General features: G+C 38.0%; 1 protein-coding gene across 3 annotated transcripts in view; it reads right to left on the minus strand.

The window, feature by feature from the left end:
• Positions 1-311: 311 nt before the first annotated feature.
• The window catches only part of pbrm1 (polybromo 1), a 36,690-nt gene continuing 15,883 nt past the window's right edge, over positions 312-21,118 (minus strand). The window contains exons 16-30 of one of the 3 annotated variants that reach the window (XM_051675586.1): positions 18,359-18,998; positions 12,410-12,621; positions 10,666-10,851; positions 10,343-10,500; positions 10,001-10,255; positions 9,735-9,880; positions 7,927-8,084; positions 7,500-7,683; positions 6,100-6,301; positions 5,317-5,518; positions 5,045-5,200; positions 4,074-4,223; positions 3,555-3,604; positions 1,354-1,561; positions 312-955 (exon numbers count right to left, since the gene is read on the minus strand). In XM_051675586.1, coding sequence (XP_051531546.1) covers positions 792-955; positions 1,354-1,561; positions 3,555-3,604; positions 4,074-4,223; positions 5,045-5,200; positions 5,317-5,518; positions 6,100-6,301; positions 7,500-7,683; positions 7,927-8,084; positions 9,735-9,880; positions 10,001-10,255; positions 10,343-10,500; positions 10,666-10,851; positions 12,410-12,621; positions 18,359-18,998 — 3,071 coding nt within the window. In that variant the 3' untranslated portion in view covers positions 312-791. The remainder of the gene's footprint in view (positions 956-1,353; positions 1,562-3,554; positions 3,605-4,073; positions 4,224-5,044; positions 5,201-5,316; positions 5,519-6,099; positions 6,302-7,499; positions 7,684-7,926; positions 8,085-9,734; positions 9,881-10,000; positions 10,256-10,342; positions 10,501-10,665; positions 10,852-12,409; positions 12,622-18,358; positions 18,999-21,118) is intronic. The other 2 variants (XM_051675584.1, XM_051675585.1) reach the window with 2 other exon arrangements.

The raw sequence follows: 21,118 nt of genomic DNA on the forward strand, positions 1-21,118 counted from the left end.
CGTATAGATACTTTTATGTTGACCTTATGTGGATTTTGCTGCTTCAACATTTTGGCACCCATTCATTTGCATTGTATGGACCCACAGAGCTGAGAGATTCTTCTAAAACTGTTCATTTGCGTTCAGCAGATGAAAGAAAGTCATACACATCTGGAATTGCACGAGGGTGAGTAAATGATGAGAGAATTTTCATTTTTTGAGTGAACTAACCCTTTAAGTACCATTGTTTTACTATCTGATACCATCACTGTTTTACAGTAGTAGCTATAGTATTTTATTCGGAAACCAAACTGTTTGTTATTTTGCTAGGTATACTGTACATCAACAATGTGATGTAGTGTTAATGTTAGTTTATTGAAACAATAGGCAATGGTGTCCATTCCAAACTGACATTTAGCTAATACAACTGGGATGATATGAAAAATAGGCTGATTAGTTTTTTAAACATCTTACGAACTAAGACAAGGCCAAAATGGCCATTTCTACATTCTTTCAGAACAATCTTACAACAAAACGTATTCCTGTCAACTTACAATGCACAAACATCAGTTCAACACTTTAAAGTTCAAAATTTTATGAAAATGTTTAAATCAGTCTAAGAACATTTAACAGCCCACATACAAAAGTAGCCAACTGAAAGTGCTTTCAAGAAAAGTAAAATTGCAAAACCACTAACAAAGCCAACAGACTATATTTAGCATTACAAAACTCTGAGGACGTTATATCATAACAACATTGAAACTCTAAGAACGGCTCATCTCCTTGTATGAGAACATGAGAACAGGAATGGTTCAGAAATTATACGTCTGTTGAATATTTAGTGTGTCTTGTAGCATTAGGTCCCGCAGTCGCCACAGAGCATCAGCCATCGTCTTGTGAGCTCCCTTACTCTTCAGCCAATGAGAAGGCAGACGGCTCTCCTGCTCTTTTGTAAGGCGCACATCTTTCCTGCGAGCTGGGGTGACATATACACATTCACTAATACAAAGTATAAAATACTCCAAAACATGTGCATACTTCAGATGTGCATTATAAACTTTGTGGATTCTATAAAACTGATAAGGTTTTAATAAAACAACAACATTAAATAGTGTTAGACCAATATAAAACACAGGTCAATTAATCAGCCTACATTTGGCTATGGCCATTTTGAGCTGTGTTAGCTCCCTGTTGTGTCATGTTCCAAAAAATACAAACAGCCTCGTGAAATATAAGGAAACATTCAGCATACTGTATATTGGCATTATATCGGCCTTCAGCTACCCAGCTCTCTAAATATTGTCCTTGCCATAGAATAACCCATAACATCAACCAGTAATACATAACATACATCAACCATGGCATCTCACTCACCAGTGAGTGTCTGGTCCCACTTGCTGACAGTAGTTGACTCAGCACTGAGTCCTTCTATATACTTCAGATATGCCTCTGAATGTAGGAGGCGCTGGGGTTTGGGTGGAGGAGCCACAAATATTGGGGTGGAGGGCTGCTGCAGGGCAGGCTGCCCAACCAGCCCCGGGTAAGGTGGGGGGGCCTGTTGGCCCGAGTTCATTACACCCATCTATAGAAACGCACAAACTCTGATTTAGATCAGCTTAAAGTGAAAAGCAAAATCTGACAAAAATTGACATATTTTATGGAAGAAGTATTACAAAGGTTCGGAAGTGTTTAGTTTTACAGTCACAAGCACAGTATTTCCATGCAATGGCACAGAAATGAAAAATGGTAGATCTTCTATACAAAAACCATTTGCTTTAGTACCCCACCAAGAATTCAAACTCAGAAGCCAGATTTGCACCTGCTATAATTACATCCATCTTTGGTGATGCAATCACTAGTGGTGAGCACTAAATACATGTATAAATGGGGTTCAAAACGCTTTGTAATGATTACTAAAACTATATTCGTAGGTAGTCAGAAACGCATGTGACACTTCGCATTAGTAATGTAAATGCTAATGCATCCTGATGCAAAAATTACTATGCAAGAAAATGTAGAAAGTTTAAAACTTTTTATTTGGAAAGGCCCAAACATATACAGTACTGTGCATAACTCTTAGGCACATAAGATGTTTCACAAAAACATTTATCTTAAGATAGTTCTGTATATCTTCAGCTTTAGTGTGTCATTAGGAAATATAAATTTTAGACTCCCAAACATTACTTTTGTAAACAGAATAGAGTAGAATAGAAGAACAGGGAGCCCTACAACAGATAGCATGGCCCCCACAGACCCCCTATTGAACATCGAGTCAGTCTGGGAATAAATGAAGAAATAGAAGCAATTGAGATAGCCTAAACAGATAGAAGAACTGTGGCAAATTCTCCAAGAAGCCTGGAACATCCGATCTGCCAACAACCAAGAAAAACTGTGTCCAGGAGTACCTAGGAGAATTGGTCACATCAAATATTGATTTAGCTTTTTTATGTTTACTGGACTTTGCATGACATTAATTGATAAATGAAAACTATTTATGGCATTATTTTTGAAGGCATCCTTACTATGCAACATTTTTCACCAGTGCCTAAAACTTTTGCACAGTATTGTACATGCACAGGACCTCAAAAAAAAAAAAGAAAAAGAAAAGAGACTAAAAATGTATGTTTATTTATTCACATTAAAACAATCATGTCAAAATCTTGATTTTAGTCCAAAAATACATTATTTTTTTTAATATATTTTTTTTATTTCTCCCCTTTTTCTCCCAATTTGCAAATGCCCAATTCCCAATGTGCTTTTAAGTACTCGTGGTCGCGTAGTGATTTGCCTCAGTCTGGGTGGCGGAGGACAATCCCAGTTGCCTCCGTGTCTGAGATCGTCAACCCATGCATCTTATCACGTGGCTTGTTGAGCGCGTTAACACAGAGACATAGCGTGTGTGGAGGCTTCACGCCATCCACTGCGGAAACCATGCTTAACTCACCACGCACCCCACCGAGAACAAACCACATTATAGCGATCACGAGGAGGTTACCCCATGTGACTCTACCCTCCCTAGCAACTGGGCCAATTTGGTTGCTTAGGAGACCTGGCTGGAGTCACTCAGCACGCCCTGGGATTCTAACTAGCGAACTCCAGCAGTGGTAGCCAGCGTCTTTACCACTGAGCTACCCAGTCCCCCAAAAATACATTATTCTTAAGAATAAGTGACACATATTGGTAATATAGTATTGGTACAAAAAGGAAAGTTTGCTCTAAACCAGAAACCAAAAAGGATATTAAGATCTTTAGGATCTTTAATCCTTCTACAGTTATAGGCACTCCAAAAATTCTTATTCTTATTATTCATTTTTGGAATCACACCATTGGCATGTAATGCAGCAAGTGAACTGATTTTAGTAGTAGACCTACCTATCTCTATATAAACATAAAATAATGACAATGCCACCTTTCTAATGCAATTTTTTGACCTGCAAAATCATGGGTGAAAATTTGAGTTTAGTTTCTGAAATTTGGTTGATTTGACATGAAATAACCCATCAGCATTTAGCTTTATAACATAAAGGATAAATCCAAAACCCTTTGAACATATAATCCCTGGTTGTCAGCATTACCTGAGTCCCATAAGTGTTTCCTGTAGAACCTGGGGTCATTCCATTCATACCTGTAAAAGAGGTACCAGCACACAAAGTGACCAAGAGACTTTCAAAGTGCCCAATATCCTGTTCTCTTCATGTTTATCTATTGAGATAAAGACTATTTATAAATGAAAAAAGGGACAAATTCAATAATATGCCCCACCCCAACAACAATAAGAAAATATGTCAACACAGGACACACGCCTGTGCTTATACAGCAATTTCATGGGGTCTTTAAATGCATACCAAGCCATTCTCCTGAGGTGGTACTGCCTCTTTATTTACAATTATAATGTTAGCAGACAGTTCTGGTGAGAGGTCAGACTACTTAAAGAACCTTGGAATTTTCTTTAATTGGTTTTATCATGGCCAGGGCAGACTGGTTACTTAGTGGAAGCCCAAGCCTATGGTACAGGTAGCCCCTCTTGTTAGGATTCGAGAGGCAGACAGGAAGCAACTGCAAGTGGGGACATGTGGCTGTGAAGTGGTCCTTACCCAGATACGGCATGCCCGGCATACCCCACGGGAAGTGGTGGGGTAAGGCAGGCATCCCCGCAGGATGTTGAGGCATGCCGGCCATGTTAATCATGCCATTGATAGTGCCCTGAAAAGGCTGCATGGGTGGCTCGTAGCTACCCATCATGCCTTTGAAGGAAGGTGGTGATACAATACATGCATGCATCAGTATATCATGCAGCTAACTACAGTCATGATTCCATCCAATTTACGAATTTAATTTCTGCGAAAAATCAGAATATAGCAAAAACAATTTGTGAAAAAAAGCATTTCTATACCATGTGTTTAAGAGAACAAAATCGTTACTTATGAGGAAATTGCCGCAAAATAGAAATGACATTTTTGAAGCCACTTGTTGAAGTTGAAGCCACTGTGGCTCTTTTATTAAATGTAATAAATTCCAACTTGCGATTTAGAGTGTGCAGAAAAAAACACTCTGACAAACTTCATGTTTGCTAGCGTTCAGCGGTAGATGCCTTATGTCTGGGAGCAATAGCGTGTCAGACAGTTCTGGGAGGTAATAATAGCCAATCATTTTGATGGCAGGCTTTGGCATTTCAGAATAACCAGAGCAATTTGAGATGGATATATGATATTCTCTGAGTGAATTATGTATTTAAATTATGTAAAGTCACTTTACTTTTTTGATGGGCATCTATATTCCTATATAGTTTTATAGGAATATATTCGGTTTATGAACAAGTCTTCTTAACAAATAAAATCCATGCACATTCATGGATGACAAAAGCTTGATGCATTCAAAATCATATCTATTCAGATAACAGATGTTATTTTTAGAATTACAGAGACCAAAACATGTCAGAAAGAAAGAAAATTAATTGGATGAAGATGAAAAGTGCATTGGAGATGAGTGTGCTAGCAGTTAGGCTTCTTATTGCAGCTCTGTGTGGCACCAGAAAGGTGTGTCCATCACACCTGAGAGGGGTTACCTGCCATAGGCGTCATGCTGTGGCTAAGCATCCCCATTGGGGTCGGGGGAGGTACCACCCCCATGAGTGCCCCAACTGGGGTACCTGCTCTTGAGGAGTTCTGCTGGTGTGCCGCCCTTTCTCGTTCCTGATGCTCCGCTACCTTAGCTGCCCGCTCTGGATCAACAACAAAGACAAAAACAAGTTGATTTTACCAGCAGAACCTGTAGACTTTGTATTCCATGCATCAGCGTCCATTTATGAATAGTGTGATGTAAACTTTGACATTTCACCTTCATACTCCGCTTTCTTGGTGGCCTCCAGGTTTCTCCACTCTGTGCCCACCAGACGACTGAGCTCTCCAAAGGAGAAGTCAGGGTGCTGGGCCTTAATGACAGCTCTCATTTCACTGCTGAAGAGGATGTACCCACTCATATTGATCTTCCTCTTCGCACCTTCCTTCTTCGACAGCCCCTTAATTGACTTTGGAGTGGACTGTGGCACAGAATGAAATATTGATCTTGATATCTAATCTTGGCCTTAGAAGGCATGCCTATGGGCCACCCACATCCAATTTATATTGCAAACAAACAAGGCAAGAGATTTCAAAAATTGCAGGCTCCAATCTGATTGGAAGGATTCTATGCACGTTACAAAGTTCAGGGTACATAGGTTTACAAGGTACCAGGTTGCAACAAAAATGGCTTCCAAAGAAGAAGTATTTGCTGGATTTGAACTATCAATTATTGTGGTAAGATCCATTTCATGTTTACCTGCCCTTATGAAATATTGACATGTTATCCCATCAGATCCACTGCCCTTAAACAATTATCCAGTACTGAGTGATATACAAATTACAGGTATAGAAGAAATTAAATGCAACCCTTTACATAATACTACAACAAAAACATTTATGAACTATTATTTCAACCTTTCTGAGATCTATGGTTTTTCATGCATAAAGCATGGAGGGCAAAATAATGACAAGTACAGAGAATCTATGACCTGTTGTGGTTTTTGTTTGCTCTTCTACACAAAAGTTCTCGATTCTTATGTGACAACAGCAGACTGCATACCTGTGCTGGTGCGTATTGCAACATGTCCATGTCGCTGGTCATCGGAGTCTGTAGCTGTGGCATGCAGTGGGCATCAGAGCCATCGTCATCATCACCCAAATCCTCCAGTTCTTCATCTGTCATGTCTGCAAACTTGGCCTCCAACTCATCAATCTTCTTATCCAGCAGTGGAGACGGCTCTTTCTGAGGCACTATGAGCTTTCTGATGGGATAACCAAAAGCCAAATCTCAGGGATCCAAACTCATGAGGGGTGAAAAAGGTGAGACAAACACACGTCCACGAGCATGTTTCCACGGGATCTTTAAATAAGCTAAAGGGCATCTCATTGTGGACCATTTGCTTCAGTTTCACATATAAAAACAAAAGACTGAGCACAAGCTGGTCTTTGAATAAAGAAATATTTAATCACTTACTATTATGACATTTGTGTACCATTTTATTTGTTCACTTATCCTGTCAATTAATACCATACCAAGATTTTGAAGTGTATTTTAATGTTCAGGCATGTATCATTCAGCATTCACATTTTGGCACTGTTGCATTTGTCCCTAACCTAAACAGTGAGTAACTTCCATCTTAGTGTTATATTAATGCAATTATGTTATTATCATAGTTTCAAAAATCATTTTTGATTTGTTTATCATGAAGTATGGGTGCATCACCACATTCTCTGAAGTAATTCAGAATAAAAACACTCCACTCCTGAATCACTACATGTGCTGCTATAGGCAAGCACGCAATTGGTCACTGCTAGAATCAAGCATGCAATCTGCTGCAAATCCACACCATGGAACACACCATGAGCTGTAAATTAGCTAAGTTGTAAATTAGCTATAACTTTTACACAGTAAAGGTTAGTAAGTGATTTTATCACACTAAAATCATGTTTTCATGCATATCCTTTATGTCTTGTGGTGATACTTTTGAAATAGTATTTTAACATTTACGAATTGGCCCCGTTCACTTCCATTGTAAGTGCCTCACTGTAACCCAGATTTTTGCTTTTTTTTAAAGAAAAGGAGGGATGAGTCAAAATAAATTTTTGTGGTAATCAACATTATGCCACAAATGATGTCAACTGAGCATAACTTGTATTGAACCCTGAATATTCCTATAAGAATACTGGCAGTTCAGCCAGCGAGCGTCTCAAAGAAATGTTTTGGTTGAGCATATATTAAAGAGACAGGAGTCGAATGGCTTCTTTACCGCATCCGTGCAATGTGTGATAAGAGTTAAATGTTTCTTTTTTGTTGTTTTCCATCAACAACTTACTCTAAAAAAACAAAGTATAATAAGAGACATTTTTCAATGAAAAAATGGATTGTATGGATCTCATATTTGGATACACATTACATGGAACAAGTCATACCAAAGTTTTACTCTCAACACCTAATCTGACCTGAAGTAATAGATTTCATCCTCGACTACTTTGGCAGACAGAGAGAAACGCTTCAGCCCTTTGAATTTCTTCATTTGCTTCTCACTCTCTATGTAGCGGCTCTCGCACAGCAACACATCGTCCTCTGCCATTTCAGTTGGCCTGCATGACAGGAAATCTTTGAAGGAAGACACTGTACACTTCCCTGAGGAAAAAAACAAACAAACATTCCAGATGTGGTACAAGACAATAATGGTGCTAAGATTTAATCCAACTAACCATTTACTTTATGTAATAGTAGTCCTTTCGATGTAAATATTTCAGTGACACTCTGTCAAATCATTCTGGAGTGCCTATATCAAGTTCCTTCACCTGTCCTTTAAACCACTCAATAACACAATTTTTATAATGTAACTTTACTGGAAGGTAAGTAAATAAAGACTGTTACCTGCAATACAGGTCATAGGGCAGGATTCTTCTAGGTTGCTGAGGAATACTTCCTTTTTGTAGAACATCTTTGTGGGTTCATGCTCTGTCTCTTCAGGGTGGATGAAGATGGGCCCAAAGAAGTACGCAGCTTCATCTCGCACCCACATCTTCTCTATTCTATTACAACACAAATCCACTAATATATCAGGAGACACAGTAATTAAACAGTTCATATGGCAATATATCTAATATGAACACCGCAACGAGCCAATCTGGTCTGCTGGAAGAAACCCAGTGTCCTACGCAGTACATAAAGAACAATCTTGTAGTAAATATCATTATACCCTGCTGACAACAAGCATAGCTAGTTACCAGCAAATGTTGTGTTTTGAATAATGGTCCACAACAGGGGAGGCTGGTGTTCCAACAAGACTTCTTGGCTAGCTTAACGAGCAAGACTTTCTTGATTAGCCAGCATTACCAGACAAAATGGAAGTTTTGCAGTTGAACAACATGGCTATGCTGCTCCACCAGCTTGACCAGCACCAAACCAGCATAGAACAACATGGGAATTACATTTTATGTACTGTTTTATAGTTACAGTTTGTACAAACTGAAATACACTAACCAAAAAGGCTTTGCATGCAACATCAAACTAATTTTCCTTTGTTAAAATAGTGAAAGTTTACTTGAAGTCAACATGAACCGGCATTCGTAACAAGTTACTTCCGTAAAGTTACATATTTACGAGTGATATTCAACAAGAAAAAATTTAGGGTGGTTTTACCCAATGGAAATTGATTAGATCATAAAAAGTGGTTGGTCCATACCAACATTAATGCTGACCTGAATGAAAGTTTACAGTCGATTGTGGCAAGTGATTGGAGAAAACGAGTTGAAAAATAAGAGGGCTTGGTAACATCAGCCAAAAAGGTAAAGCCGTTTTAAAAGCAAAGCAAGTAATTACAATTTGATAAAAGATTACCAAGGGTGCTTTCACACTAGCACTTTTGGTGCGCACCCAGGTTTGAATGACATCAAAGTTTGGTTCGTTTGGATGATGTGAAAGCTGTTTTCCGAACTCTGGTGAACCGCACACGAGTCCATTTGAAAAGGTGGTCTGGAGTTCGGTTCATGTGAACTTTCGCTGCTGATATGAACGCAACTGTACCAAATTGTGGAAGTGAACTGCTATTGGTGACGTATAATTTGTGTCTTCGCAGGCTCCTGATTAATTTATTATGGTATTAGGGATTTCTCATACCTGCTTGTCTCCAAATAAATCGCCTCCAGAGAGCAGCTCATATTCTTCACATCTTTTGCAATGCATCCGTGGGCTCGCGGCAGACAAATGCTAACATTCATCACATCATTGCACATTCAATGCATCTGTGGCAGACAAACACAAGTGCCGTTCTGTGGATGTAAAGTTTTGGTGGTAAATCCAAAGAGAGGAACACAGTGTATCTGATGTCTTCTTGAGTTGTTACCTAGTTACAGTGGTAAACAGCTGCCGCTTTTACTCGCGTTGATGATGTAATCGGACCATGGTTCGGACCCAAAATAAAAGATGTGAACAGAGATCAGCGGGGGCAAGGGGAAGGGGGGAGGAAACAAACTCGGGTTCGGTCCAAGCAATCGAGCCAAGTGTGAAAGCACCCTAAGACATTTATAACACTTTTTTTTTTTTTTATCTTAAAGGATCAGTGCAGAATAATGTGCACTGATGAATTTTACACAATAAGACCAGTAATGTGTATTAAGAAAGTAAATATTTCACATTGACTTTAAAACTGCGACTGTATGGTCTTGTCATTGGCACTCCACCTGCCCACGCGGTTGCGTACAAGCCCATGAGAGCGGATGTACACACAGTCTCCCACTTTCAGCCACATGTCGTTGTAGCAGAGCTGCTCATAGTACTGGCATCCTGGCTCTCCGTTACTGATCTCCATGGGAACATCCTCTCTCTCCTGAAGAGAAAGTTTGATGCTCAGACAACATCTAGTAAACCAATTTAAAGTTCATAAAAAATAATTATGTTGTCTTATAGTCTTCACAATTATACAGGACAGAATTCAGCTGGCTCTTACCTTATCGATAAAAGAAGGCCCAGTTTTGCAGTCCTCTGCCACCTCAGTTGGCTTTTCACTATCCTGTTTGGGTGCAAACATAGAGGCCACACGGACCACAGGCAACGGCACTTCACGAGGGACAAACTTCACTGAGCTCAGGGGCATCGTCCACATCTTGATCTTTTTGAAGGACTTGGTCTTGGCAGAATAACGAGACTCGCAGACAAAAACATCTTCAGGTCTGAAGGTGTCAGGCTGAAGCTTGAAATACTCCTGAAAACAGATACATATTGTTTTACAATTCACTAGTAACACGAAAACATGTTGCTTTTAGAGGGAATCATTGCTGAATGATTTTACCTTCACAAACATGACAACACATTTGCCCAGTATTTTACTGACAGGTATTTTGTTGTAATAGTCACTTTTGAAAACTTCTTTCTCCAGAAATTTGCGCGTAGCAAGATGGAACGTTTCATTGGGTCTATAGAACCAGCAACCATAAAGCCATTTATCTCCTTAAAGAAAAAACAAGGCAGAATTCATTCATTCAAAATAATCTCAAACATCAGATTACCAGAGCCTAGATTCTCTTTCAACAGTGTTAGTGAACAACATCATTCATATATATAGCAACATGGCAAAAACGTATTTACTTTCTTACATATTTTTAAGTGTAATACCTGCATCGTCCTGCCAAAGGCGCTCTATGCAGACAATGTGTGGCTGCAGGTTTGGTTCAGTGGGTTCCACATACACATAGTCTCCCACATGGTACATGTTGTCTTTGAAACTGCAGTCCTGGCTGTAGGTGCGTTGCAAGGTTCCCTGCCACCCACCACCTGCCGAGTCCTCACTCTTCTCAGCCTCTGCAGATCAATACGAAAGTAGGGGTGGGCGATATGACAAAAATCTTATATCACGATATGAGTAATTTTGTATCACAATAACAATACATATCACATTAAAGTAATTTTTTGGGGGGGAAATCAATACAAATCGGCTTATGTATTAAATAACCATATTGTAATGTCTATTTTTGGGTAATTCTGTCAGTGAATTATACTTTCAAATATTTATTATATACTACTGGTCAAAAGTTTGAAACACTTACCATTCTTTATTATAATTTTTTTTTCACATTTTAGAATAATAGTAAAGTCATCTAAACTATGGAATAACATAAATGGAACTATGGGAATTATGTTGTGACTAAACAAAATCCAAAATAAATCAAAACTGTGTTATATTTTAGCATCTTCAAAGTAGTCACCCTTTGCCTAGAATTTGCAGACATGTACTCTTGACATTTTCTCAACCAACTTCTTGATGTATCGCCCTGGGATGTTTTTAAACAGTATTGAAGGAGTTCCCATCTATTTTGGCCACTTATTGGCTGCTTTTCTTTATTATTTGGTCCAAGTCAACAATTTGAAAAACTTTTTTTTTATTTTTTATTTTTTTATAAAATTTTAGTTTTATAATGAAATAAATTAATATGGCGGCACAATTATATTTTTGTCTACAAAACTAATTTCAAACATTTAAGCATACGCCTTCAGATCAAAAGATTTTTAAGATCATGAGAAACATTTCAGTCAAGTGTTTCAAAACTTTTGACCGGTAGTGTATATTATATAATTATATAATTAATTATAGAATTGTCTCTATATTTGGAGCTTGACAATAGTCAAAGTACAAAAAACAACAACTTTGTTTTAAATCATTCTTATCATAATGCTAAATTTTACATTATGCCACATTTCAGTCTGATATGTTGTTGACCAATATTATTATAAACTTTACTCAAGAAACTCGAGATCTTCCTAAATTTATTCTCTATTATTCTCTCTTCCCATAGAGAATAATACATAAGTAAAAAAAGAAACAAATGCAACGAAAATAAACACTTCTTGCAAAAAATATCCAACATTATGTAAACACTTATCTATATTACTTTCACAATATTCTTTTGCATGCTTCATTTTGAGGTAAAACAAATTGCTTTAATTATGAGTGATTATCGTCATGTGACAGTTTGCAAATAATTTTTATCTGCTCTGTGTTGGGTTTTATGAACCTACACCACAGATGTTGCACCTGTTTTAATAACAAGCTCCTCTTCAGGTACTTTACTTTTTTGAGAGTTGTCCCATTCTGTGGAGATGTTTTTGATAGATAAGCCAGCGCTGCACATGAATATTTACATATCGTGATATACATGATATAGCAAAATCTCTATCGACTGACACTTTATATTGTCCTCACTATATACTGTATATCGTCATTTCGCCATGCCCTAATGAAAAGATTCATAAATAGTCGTTAGCACCACACAACTGAACCACTGCGTGTCTCTTATTCGGTTTGTTTGCCGTTAGGAAATACTGATACATTTTAAGTTAGTGAATACCATTGGAACAGTACCTTTCTTCTCCTCCTCTCTCTTGAGCTTGTCCTCTTCATACTCTTTAGGCAGCTTCTCTTTCTTCTCCTTCTCCACGTCGCTGTGCAGGTGTTTAGTGGTGTAGCTGAGGGCGGGCGTCAGCAGAATCTCTCCGTTCTTACACAGCTCATCTCTGATCCGGATGAAGAACTGCTGGAGCTCCACAGAGTCCTCAAAGATCTCTGAGTCTGTCCTATATTACACAAATAAAACAGACAAAAACATGACAATGAAATACATTTCACTGAATACATGCGTCTTAAATAACTGGTGTCCAACTCTCAGCCATAGATGTCCACTCCATGCACAAAAAATGGCAAGAGTTGGCTGAATAAACCAGTGTCAATGGCTTGCTACTACTTAACTTCTGGGAATCAGAGTGCACAGGTTTTTACCTGTCCATCAGGTATTGGATTGCTGCAATGGGCGCTTCCAAAAAGAACTAGTCGATGGGTTTCCCAAAGTCAGCAAGGTTAAAGGCAGGGCTATTCAACTTTAATTGACAAGTGGGTCAGATGGAAAAAGTCTTCGGGGAACGCAGGCCAAGCTAGAATATTTTGTAATCGAAAAGCTTCTATCTACAGATATCATGTTACATTAGGGCATTAATATTTGTTATGTGTTTATCACATAATATGTGTTTATAGCTTTCATTTTTTATTTTCATGAGAAATATTTCCACCTAGCAAGAAATTCTGAATATACACTGGCGGCCAAAAGTTTGGAATAATGTACAGATTTTGCTCTTATGGAGAGAAAGTGGCATTTATCTGATCACAATGTATAGTCAGGACAATAATAACATGAAAAATTACTATTACAATTTGACAAAAAATGTTCAGAACTTCTTAAACTACTTCAAAGAGTTCTCATCAAAAAATCCTCCACGTGCAGCAGTGACAGCTTTGCAGATCCTTTGTATTCTAGCTGTCAGTTTGTCCAGATACTCAGGTGACATTTCACCCCACACTTCCTGTAGCACTTGCCATAGATGTGACTGTCTTGTTGGGCACTTCTCACGCACCTTACAATCTATCTGATCCCACAAAAGCTCAATGGGGTTATACCATAACACTCTTTTCCAATTATCTGTTGTCCAATGTCTGCGTTTCTTTGCCCACTCTAACATTTTCTTTTTGTTTTTCTGTTTTTCTGAAAAAGTGGCTTTTTCTTTGCAATTCTTCCCATAAGGCCTGCACTCCTGAGTCTTCTCTTTACTGTTGTACATGAAACTGGTGTTGAGCGGGTAGAATTCAATGTAGCTGTCAGCTGAGGACATGTGAGGCATCTTATTTCTCAAACTAGAGACTCTGATGTACTTATCCTCTAGTTTAGTTGTACATCTGGCCTTCCACATCTCTTTATATCCTTGTTAGAGGCAGTTGTTCTTTGTCTCTGAAGACTGTAGTGTACACCTTTGCACAAAATCTTCAGTTTTTGGGCAATTTCAAGCATTGTATAGCCTTCATTCTTCAAAATAATGATTGACTGATGAGTTTCTAGAGAAAGCTGTTTCTTTTTTGCAATTTTTGACCTAGTATTGACCTTAAGACATGCCAGTCTATTGCATAATGTGGCAACTCAAAAACAAACACAAAGACAATGTTAAGCTTCATTTAACGAACCAAATAGCTTTCAACTGTGTTGAATGGCAAGTGATTTTCTAGTACCAAATCAGCAATTTAGCATGATTACTCAAGGATAAGGTGATGGAGTGATGGCTGCTGGTAATGGGTCCTGTCTAGATTTGATAAAAAATTACTTTTTTCAAATAGTGATGGTGCTGTTTTTTACATCTTTAATGCCCTGACTATACTTTGTGATCAGTTGAATGCCACTTTGGTGAATTAAAGTACCAGTTTCCTTCTGAAACAGCAAAATCTGTACATTATTCCAAACTTTTGGCCACCAGTGTATATGTACTGTGTGTGTGTGTATATATATATATATATATATATATATATATATATATATATATATATATATATATATATATATATATATATACACTGATCAGCCACAACATTAAAACCACCTGCCTAATATTGTGTAGGTCCCCCTCGTGCTGCCAAAACAGTGCCAACCCGTATCTCAGAATAGCATTCTGAGATGCTATTCTTCTCACCACAACTGTACAGAGCAGTTATCTGAGTTACCGTAGACTTTGTCAGTTCGAACCAGTCTGGCCATTCTCTGTTGACCTCTCTCATCAACAAAGCATTTCCGTCCACAGAACTGCCGCTCACTGGATGTTTTTTTGTTTTTGGCACCATTCGGAGTAAATTCTAGAGACTGTTGTGCATGAAAATCCCAGGAGATCAGCAGTTACAGAAATACTCAAACCAGTCCGTCTGGCACCAACAATCATCCATGCGATTATCTAATCATCCAATAGTCCTTTTTCACTCTCCGGGTTTTGGAACGCGGAAGTAAACTTCGACAGCGGTGAATGGGAGATCACAGCAAATATTATTTTCACTTACTCATTTGCTCAAAGACCAAAAGAAAAAATCCACTATTACATTTGAATGACATTCCAGAAGAGGAAAAAAATAGAGATGCCAAATTTACTGTCACCCTCTCAGCAGCTGTAATCAAAACCCCCTTCGCAGCTGTGATAATTCATTTTTTTAAACTAATTCCAGGGTAATATAACACAAAGCATAATGTTTTAAATTTACACAAAATTAAAAAAAATGTATAATATAAAAAAATTGCGAGATTTACGCTGATAAATAAGACGGAAACACGTCGTCACAGTCCGTGAAAGAGGTCTATCTTGTGGCAGAAGTGCAGTGCATAAAATCATGCAGATATGGGTCAGGCGCTTCAGTTAACATCAACCATCAGAATGGGGAAAAAATGTGATCTCAGTGATTTGGACCGTGGCATGATTGCTGGTGCCAGATGGGCTGGTTTGAGTATTTCTGTAACTTCTGTAATCTCTGTAATTTTCACGCACAATAGTCACTAGAATTTACTCAGAATGGTGCCAAAAACAAAAAACATCCAGTGAGCGGCAGTTCTGTGGACGGAAATGCCTTGTTAATGAGAGAGGTCAACAGAGAATGGCCAGACTGGTTCGAACTGACAAAGTCTACGGTAACTCAGATAACCGCTCTGTATTGTGGTGAGAAGAATAGCATCTCAGAATGCGCTGTTTTGGCAGCACGAGGGGGACCTACACAATATTAGGCAGGTGGTTTTAATGTTGTGGCTGATCGGTGTACACAGTTGAAGTCAGAAGTGTACATACACCTTAGCCAAATACATATAAACTAAGTTTTTCACAATTCCCAACATTTAATCGTAGAAAACATTCCCTGCTTTAGGTCAGTTAGGATCACTATTTTATTTTAAGAATGTGAAATGTCAGAATAATAGTAGAGAGAATTATTTATTTCAGATTTTATTTCTTTCATCACATTCCCAGTGGGTCAGAAGTTTACATACACTTTGTTAGTATTTGGTAGCATTGCCTTTAAATTGTTTAACTTGGGTCAAATGTTTTGGGTAGCCTTCCACAAGCTTCTCACAATAAGTTGCTGGAATTTTGGCCCATTCCTCCAGACAGAACTGGTGTAACTGAGTCAGGATTGTAGGCCTCCTTGCTCACACACACTTTTTCAGGTCTGCCCACAACTTTTCTATCAGATTGAGGTCAGGACTTTGTGATGGCCACTCCAATACCTTGACTTTGTTGTCCTTAAGCCATTTTACAACATTGGAGGTATGCTTGGGGTCATTGTCCATTTGGAATACCCATTTGCGACCGAGTTTTAAATTCCTGGCTGATGTCTTGAGATGTTGCTTCAATATATCCACATCATTTTCCTTCCTCATGATGCCATCTATTTTGTGAAGTGCACCAGTACCTCCTGCAGCAAAGCACCCCCACATGATGCTGCCACCCCCATGCTTCACGGTTGGGATGGTGTTTTTCGGCTTGCAAGCCTCACCCTTTTTCCTCCAAACATAATGATGGTCATTATGGCCAAACAGTTAAATTTTTGTTTCATTAGACCAGAGGACATTTCTCCAAAAAGTAAGATCTTTGTCCCCGTGTGCACTTGCAATCTATAGTCTGGCTTTTTTTGGAGCAGTGGCTTTTTCCTTGCTGAGCAGCCTTTTTGGTTATGTCGATATAAGACTCGTTTTACTGTGGATATAGATACTTGTCTACCTGGTTCCTCCAGCATCTTCACAAGGTCCTTTGCTGTTGTTCTGGGACAAACTACATTCATCTCTAGGAGACAGAATGTGTCTCCTTCCTGAGCTGTATGATGGTTGCGTGGTCCCATGGTTTTTATACTTGCATATTATTGTTTATACAGATGAACGTGGTACCTTCAGGCATTTGGAAATGGCTCCCAAGGATGAACTAGACTTGTGGAGGTCCATACATTTTCTTCTGAGGTCTTGGCTGATTTCTTTTGATTTTCCCATGATGTCAAGCAATGAGGCACTAAGTTTGAAGGTAGGCCTTAAAATACATCCACAGGTACACCTCCAATTCAGTACACCTCCTATCAGAAGCTAAATGTCTAATTGTCTAAAGGCTTGACATCATTTTCTGGAATTTTCCAAGCTGCTTAAAGGCACAGTTAACTTAGTGTATGTAAACTTATGACCCACTAGAATTGTGATATTGTAATTAAAAGTGAAACAATCTGTCTGTAAACAATTGTTGGAAAAATTACTTGTGTCATGCACAAAGCAGATGTCCTAAACGACTTGCTAAAACTATAGTTTGCTAATATTAAATCTGTGGAGTGGTTAAAAAATTTGTTTTATTGACTTCAGCCTAAGTGCATGTAAACTTCTGACTTCAACTGTATGTAACTTGAGACAAAAAATAAAAAATTCAACAAAGTAAAAAAAATGGGTCCATAACAGAGAGAGTAAATCTGACTGATACTAAAAATTGTATTGAACAATAACAGTGAAGTTTGTTATAGATGCAATGACTTAAACTTTTGACTTTTCAACCTCACGCGGGCCACTGAAAATTTCAAATGGGCCAGATTTGGCCTGTGGGCCACCAGCTGAATAGGCCTGGTTTAAATATTTACCAATATATCAATAATTTATCAATAATAGTACTTTTTTTTACTATAAATTCTCTTCCCTGCTCAATCTCCACTTTCACATTTTTCTTCTTGTGTTTTTGGTTATTCACATTCTTCATGCATATCGCCCCCTACTGGGCAGGGAGGAGAATTTCTAGCAAAATAGGACTTAAATATTGATCTGTTTCTCTCCCACACCTATCATATCACTTATGAAGATATGGATTTAACCACTGGAGTCATATGGATTACTTTTATGCTGCCTTTATGTGCTTTTGGAGCATCAACATTTTGTCACCCATTCACTTGCATTGTATGGACCTACAGAGCTGAAATATTCTTCTAAAAATCATAATTTGTGTTCTGCAGAAGAAAGAAAGTCATACACATCTGGGATGGCATGAGGGTGAGTAAATGATGAGAGAATTTTCATTTTTGGTTGAACTATTCATTTAAGGATCAAATCTTTGATTTGTTTGATGCGCTTAGTAGCAAGTAAACTAGATACACTAATAGAACTGTTTATTCCACTTTTTTATAAGTTATTTCTGAGAAATAATCATACTGGTTCTTTTGGATAGTCTGCCCTACACTTTTTTAACTAATTTATAGTGTTTTTTGTACAACCGTTCACAAATCTGAAGGATTTTTTCCACAACAGTCTTTTGATGTGGTATCTTCCGATTTCAGATTTACCTGCCCTTAAACAGCAATTATGTAAAATAATAAGCTGCAATGTGTAACCAACTTTATGCCAACAGACAAAAGTCTGGCTCAGCCAAGTTAGTGCCCAAACTGGTACTGAAATACTTCTCTCTAGATATTTAAAACTCTAATTGGGTATTGGGTATAGAACGTCACCTATGCAGACGTCTAGCTTTCTCCAAAACTTCAAACATTTGGTCCTGGAACACATCCAGTCTCCTATAGCGACACTTATCCACGTTAGTTCTGATGATTTCAAAGTTCACCCGAGGCTTATCGGGATTGTTGGGATCAACGGCTGGAATCTCTGCGAGTGAATCGCTATAGCAACGTCCCTCATCATCCTGGTGACCAAGCACTGACACAAATAGATTGCGAATAAGTTCCTGAATGAGTCGTGCTACATCTGGGACATGTGCATCTTCACCTCCCTCTAGGTCTCTCCTGGTCTCCAAAAGCACTTTGTGTAGCACTAATGCATCTTTATAGATCAAAGATTCAGGCTCGTTGTAGGTACAAGCGTTGTTGAACATCAAAACTAAGTCCTCCACCAGGGCATCAACATCCTGGTACTTGTTGGCCAGCATGTGGCTCTTAACCTTCTCCATGTCAATAGGTCTCTTGATGGCCACATAGTAGTCGGGAAGCTCAGCACGGGATGGAAGACGGAGAAAGATTGTGCTGAGACGCCGTCCGCGTTTGTCAGTGTAGTTCTTCACTGCTTCATAGAGCTCATTCAATTTCTGTTGCAGAGGAGTCAGGTACTTGGACTTTTTAGAAGAAACACCACTCTTCCCTGGAATTACAATGGAACACGGTTAGTCACAGCTTCTCTTAAAGGGATAGTTCACCCCAAAATAAAAATACTTTAATCATTTACTCGCCCTCATGTCGTTCCAAACCCATATGATTTCTTTCTTCTGTGAAACACAAAAGGAGCTGTCTGGCAGAATGACACCCCCAGTCACCATTCCCTTTTATTGTATGGATAGAAGATGCAATACATGCAAATGGTGACTGAGGCTACCATACAGCCAAACAAATATTATTTTGTGCCCACAGAAGAAAGTCATATGGGTTTGAAACAACATTAGGGTAAGTGGTGACAATTTTTATTTCTGGGTAATTTATTAGCAAAGTCCACACCCCTGAGACGTGACTCAATAAAATAAATCAGATTAAAAGTTAAATGTCTTTTTTTAATATATTTTTTCTGATATTAAAATACTTTCTCCTGTCCCAGAATAAGTAATTCTTAGGTTGATTTCACAAAAAGTATTAACACTGTGGCTCTGTGACACTTTCAAAACATTTCTCTGTTTGTTTGTGGGGCATGATATGGTCAACTTCTGGTTTTAAATCCAATGATGTATAAACTGGAGGCGGGATTACCTGTGATAAACTGTTTAGTAGAGCGTAATGAGTGGTAGATGTGTTTGAGAAACAATCATGTATTGCCATTCTGATTGGTGCCACTAGTGCAAAAATTATACGCTTCGTCTTTAACCCCTTACACCCTGAAGGCATTTTGATGGATTTCCGCTAAAATGGCATACCCAAAAGTAAGAGCTTATAACTTTTAAAAAATGCAAAGAACGGCAATTGCATGGTATACATTTTTAGAAAACCTTTCAAAATGTAAGAAAATATATTTGGATCCCGCTCAGAGACTCTTATGCTACAACAATGCTGACAAAACACAAAACATTAAAAATAAACTTTTTCTTAAATTTGTTTTTTTAGTTATTATTCAGTTTTACATTATACCTTTTAGACAGTAAGTCTGGATGGCCAAAAAATTTACTTTGGTGTTGTTCTCCAACATGTCAACTATACCAGGAAAAAAACAATTTGTTGATAGGACAAAGCAATCCAAACTTATAGCATACTGAATCATGGTTTCCAAGGTGGACTTTTATTTATCCAAGTATCAAAGTGTCCAAATAAACTCTCCACGCAATAATTAATGTGTTTTATTTAATATTAAAACAGAAAAACTGAAAATTCTGTTTTCATTTTTCTGTTTTAATGTTAAATAAAACACATTAATTATTGCTTGGAGAAGTTATTAGTCCCATTTGATACATTTCAGTGCACTTTGGCTCCTTTTTCCATCACTTATTCCATCACTCCAAAAAATGTGCGTTGAGCGCCCTCTTGTGTGCTCTGGTTCAGGTCCACAAGTGGGACACATCACATGCCCAAATATGTAATCTGACACTATAGATACCCAACCACAGCCATCTGACACATCTATGATGTAAATGATTGTATGTATTTCAGTGAGACCTCCCAGAGAACAGTGTTGCTATAACGATCCATATTCATGCTGGCCTTTGGTAGCTTTCTTGACACTCTTTGAGCAATATCTTTTTATGACCTCATAGGTCTATATAATGTTTATTTTTCCAAAATGTGACGGAAAGGCTGTTTATAATTTTTTTGATAAATACATTTAAATTTCACACTCTAAAACTCACTGTAGTTTGGTCTATGAATGAAACAGATTTGCTTGTTATATTCTGCTAATCAAGACCTTTCCAAAGATATATAACACATGGCTGTGTGATCTTTTTGATCTTTTTTACTGTTTTTTTTATATGATTGTTGTTATCGCAAATTTGCAATTTTTTTTTAAATGGAACTGTTCTAATTTATCAGCAAATTTAAAAGCAGTATTTTATAATTGGTCAGATCAGCTATATACATTGTAAAGAGTCTAAGCTTTAAAATTACACTTAATTTACATAGGTCATGTGAGTGGTTGTTGAGTAATATTCTTTTTTTGTGATCAGCGCCCACTTGATGGCCCGGTACCGGGTTGCTCTGGGTTTAAGAGGTTAAAGAAATAGTTCACACAAAAAGGAAAATTCTCTCATAATTTACTCACCTTCATGCCATCCCAGATGTGTGTGA

The sequence above is a fragment of the Myxocyprinus asiaticus genome, chromosome 37 (assembly GCF_019703515.2).
Source record: "Myxocyprinus asiaticus isolate MX2 ecotype Aquarium Trade chromosome 37, UBuf_Myxa_2, whole genome shotgun sequence".
NCBI classification, from domain to species: Eukaryota; Metazoa; Chordata; class Actinopteri; order Cypriniformes; family Catostomidae; genus Myxocyprinus; species Myxocyprinus asiaticus.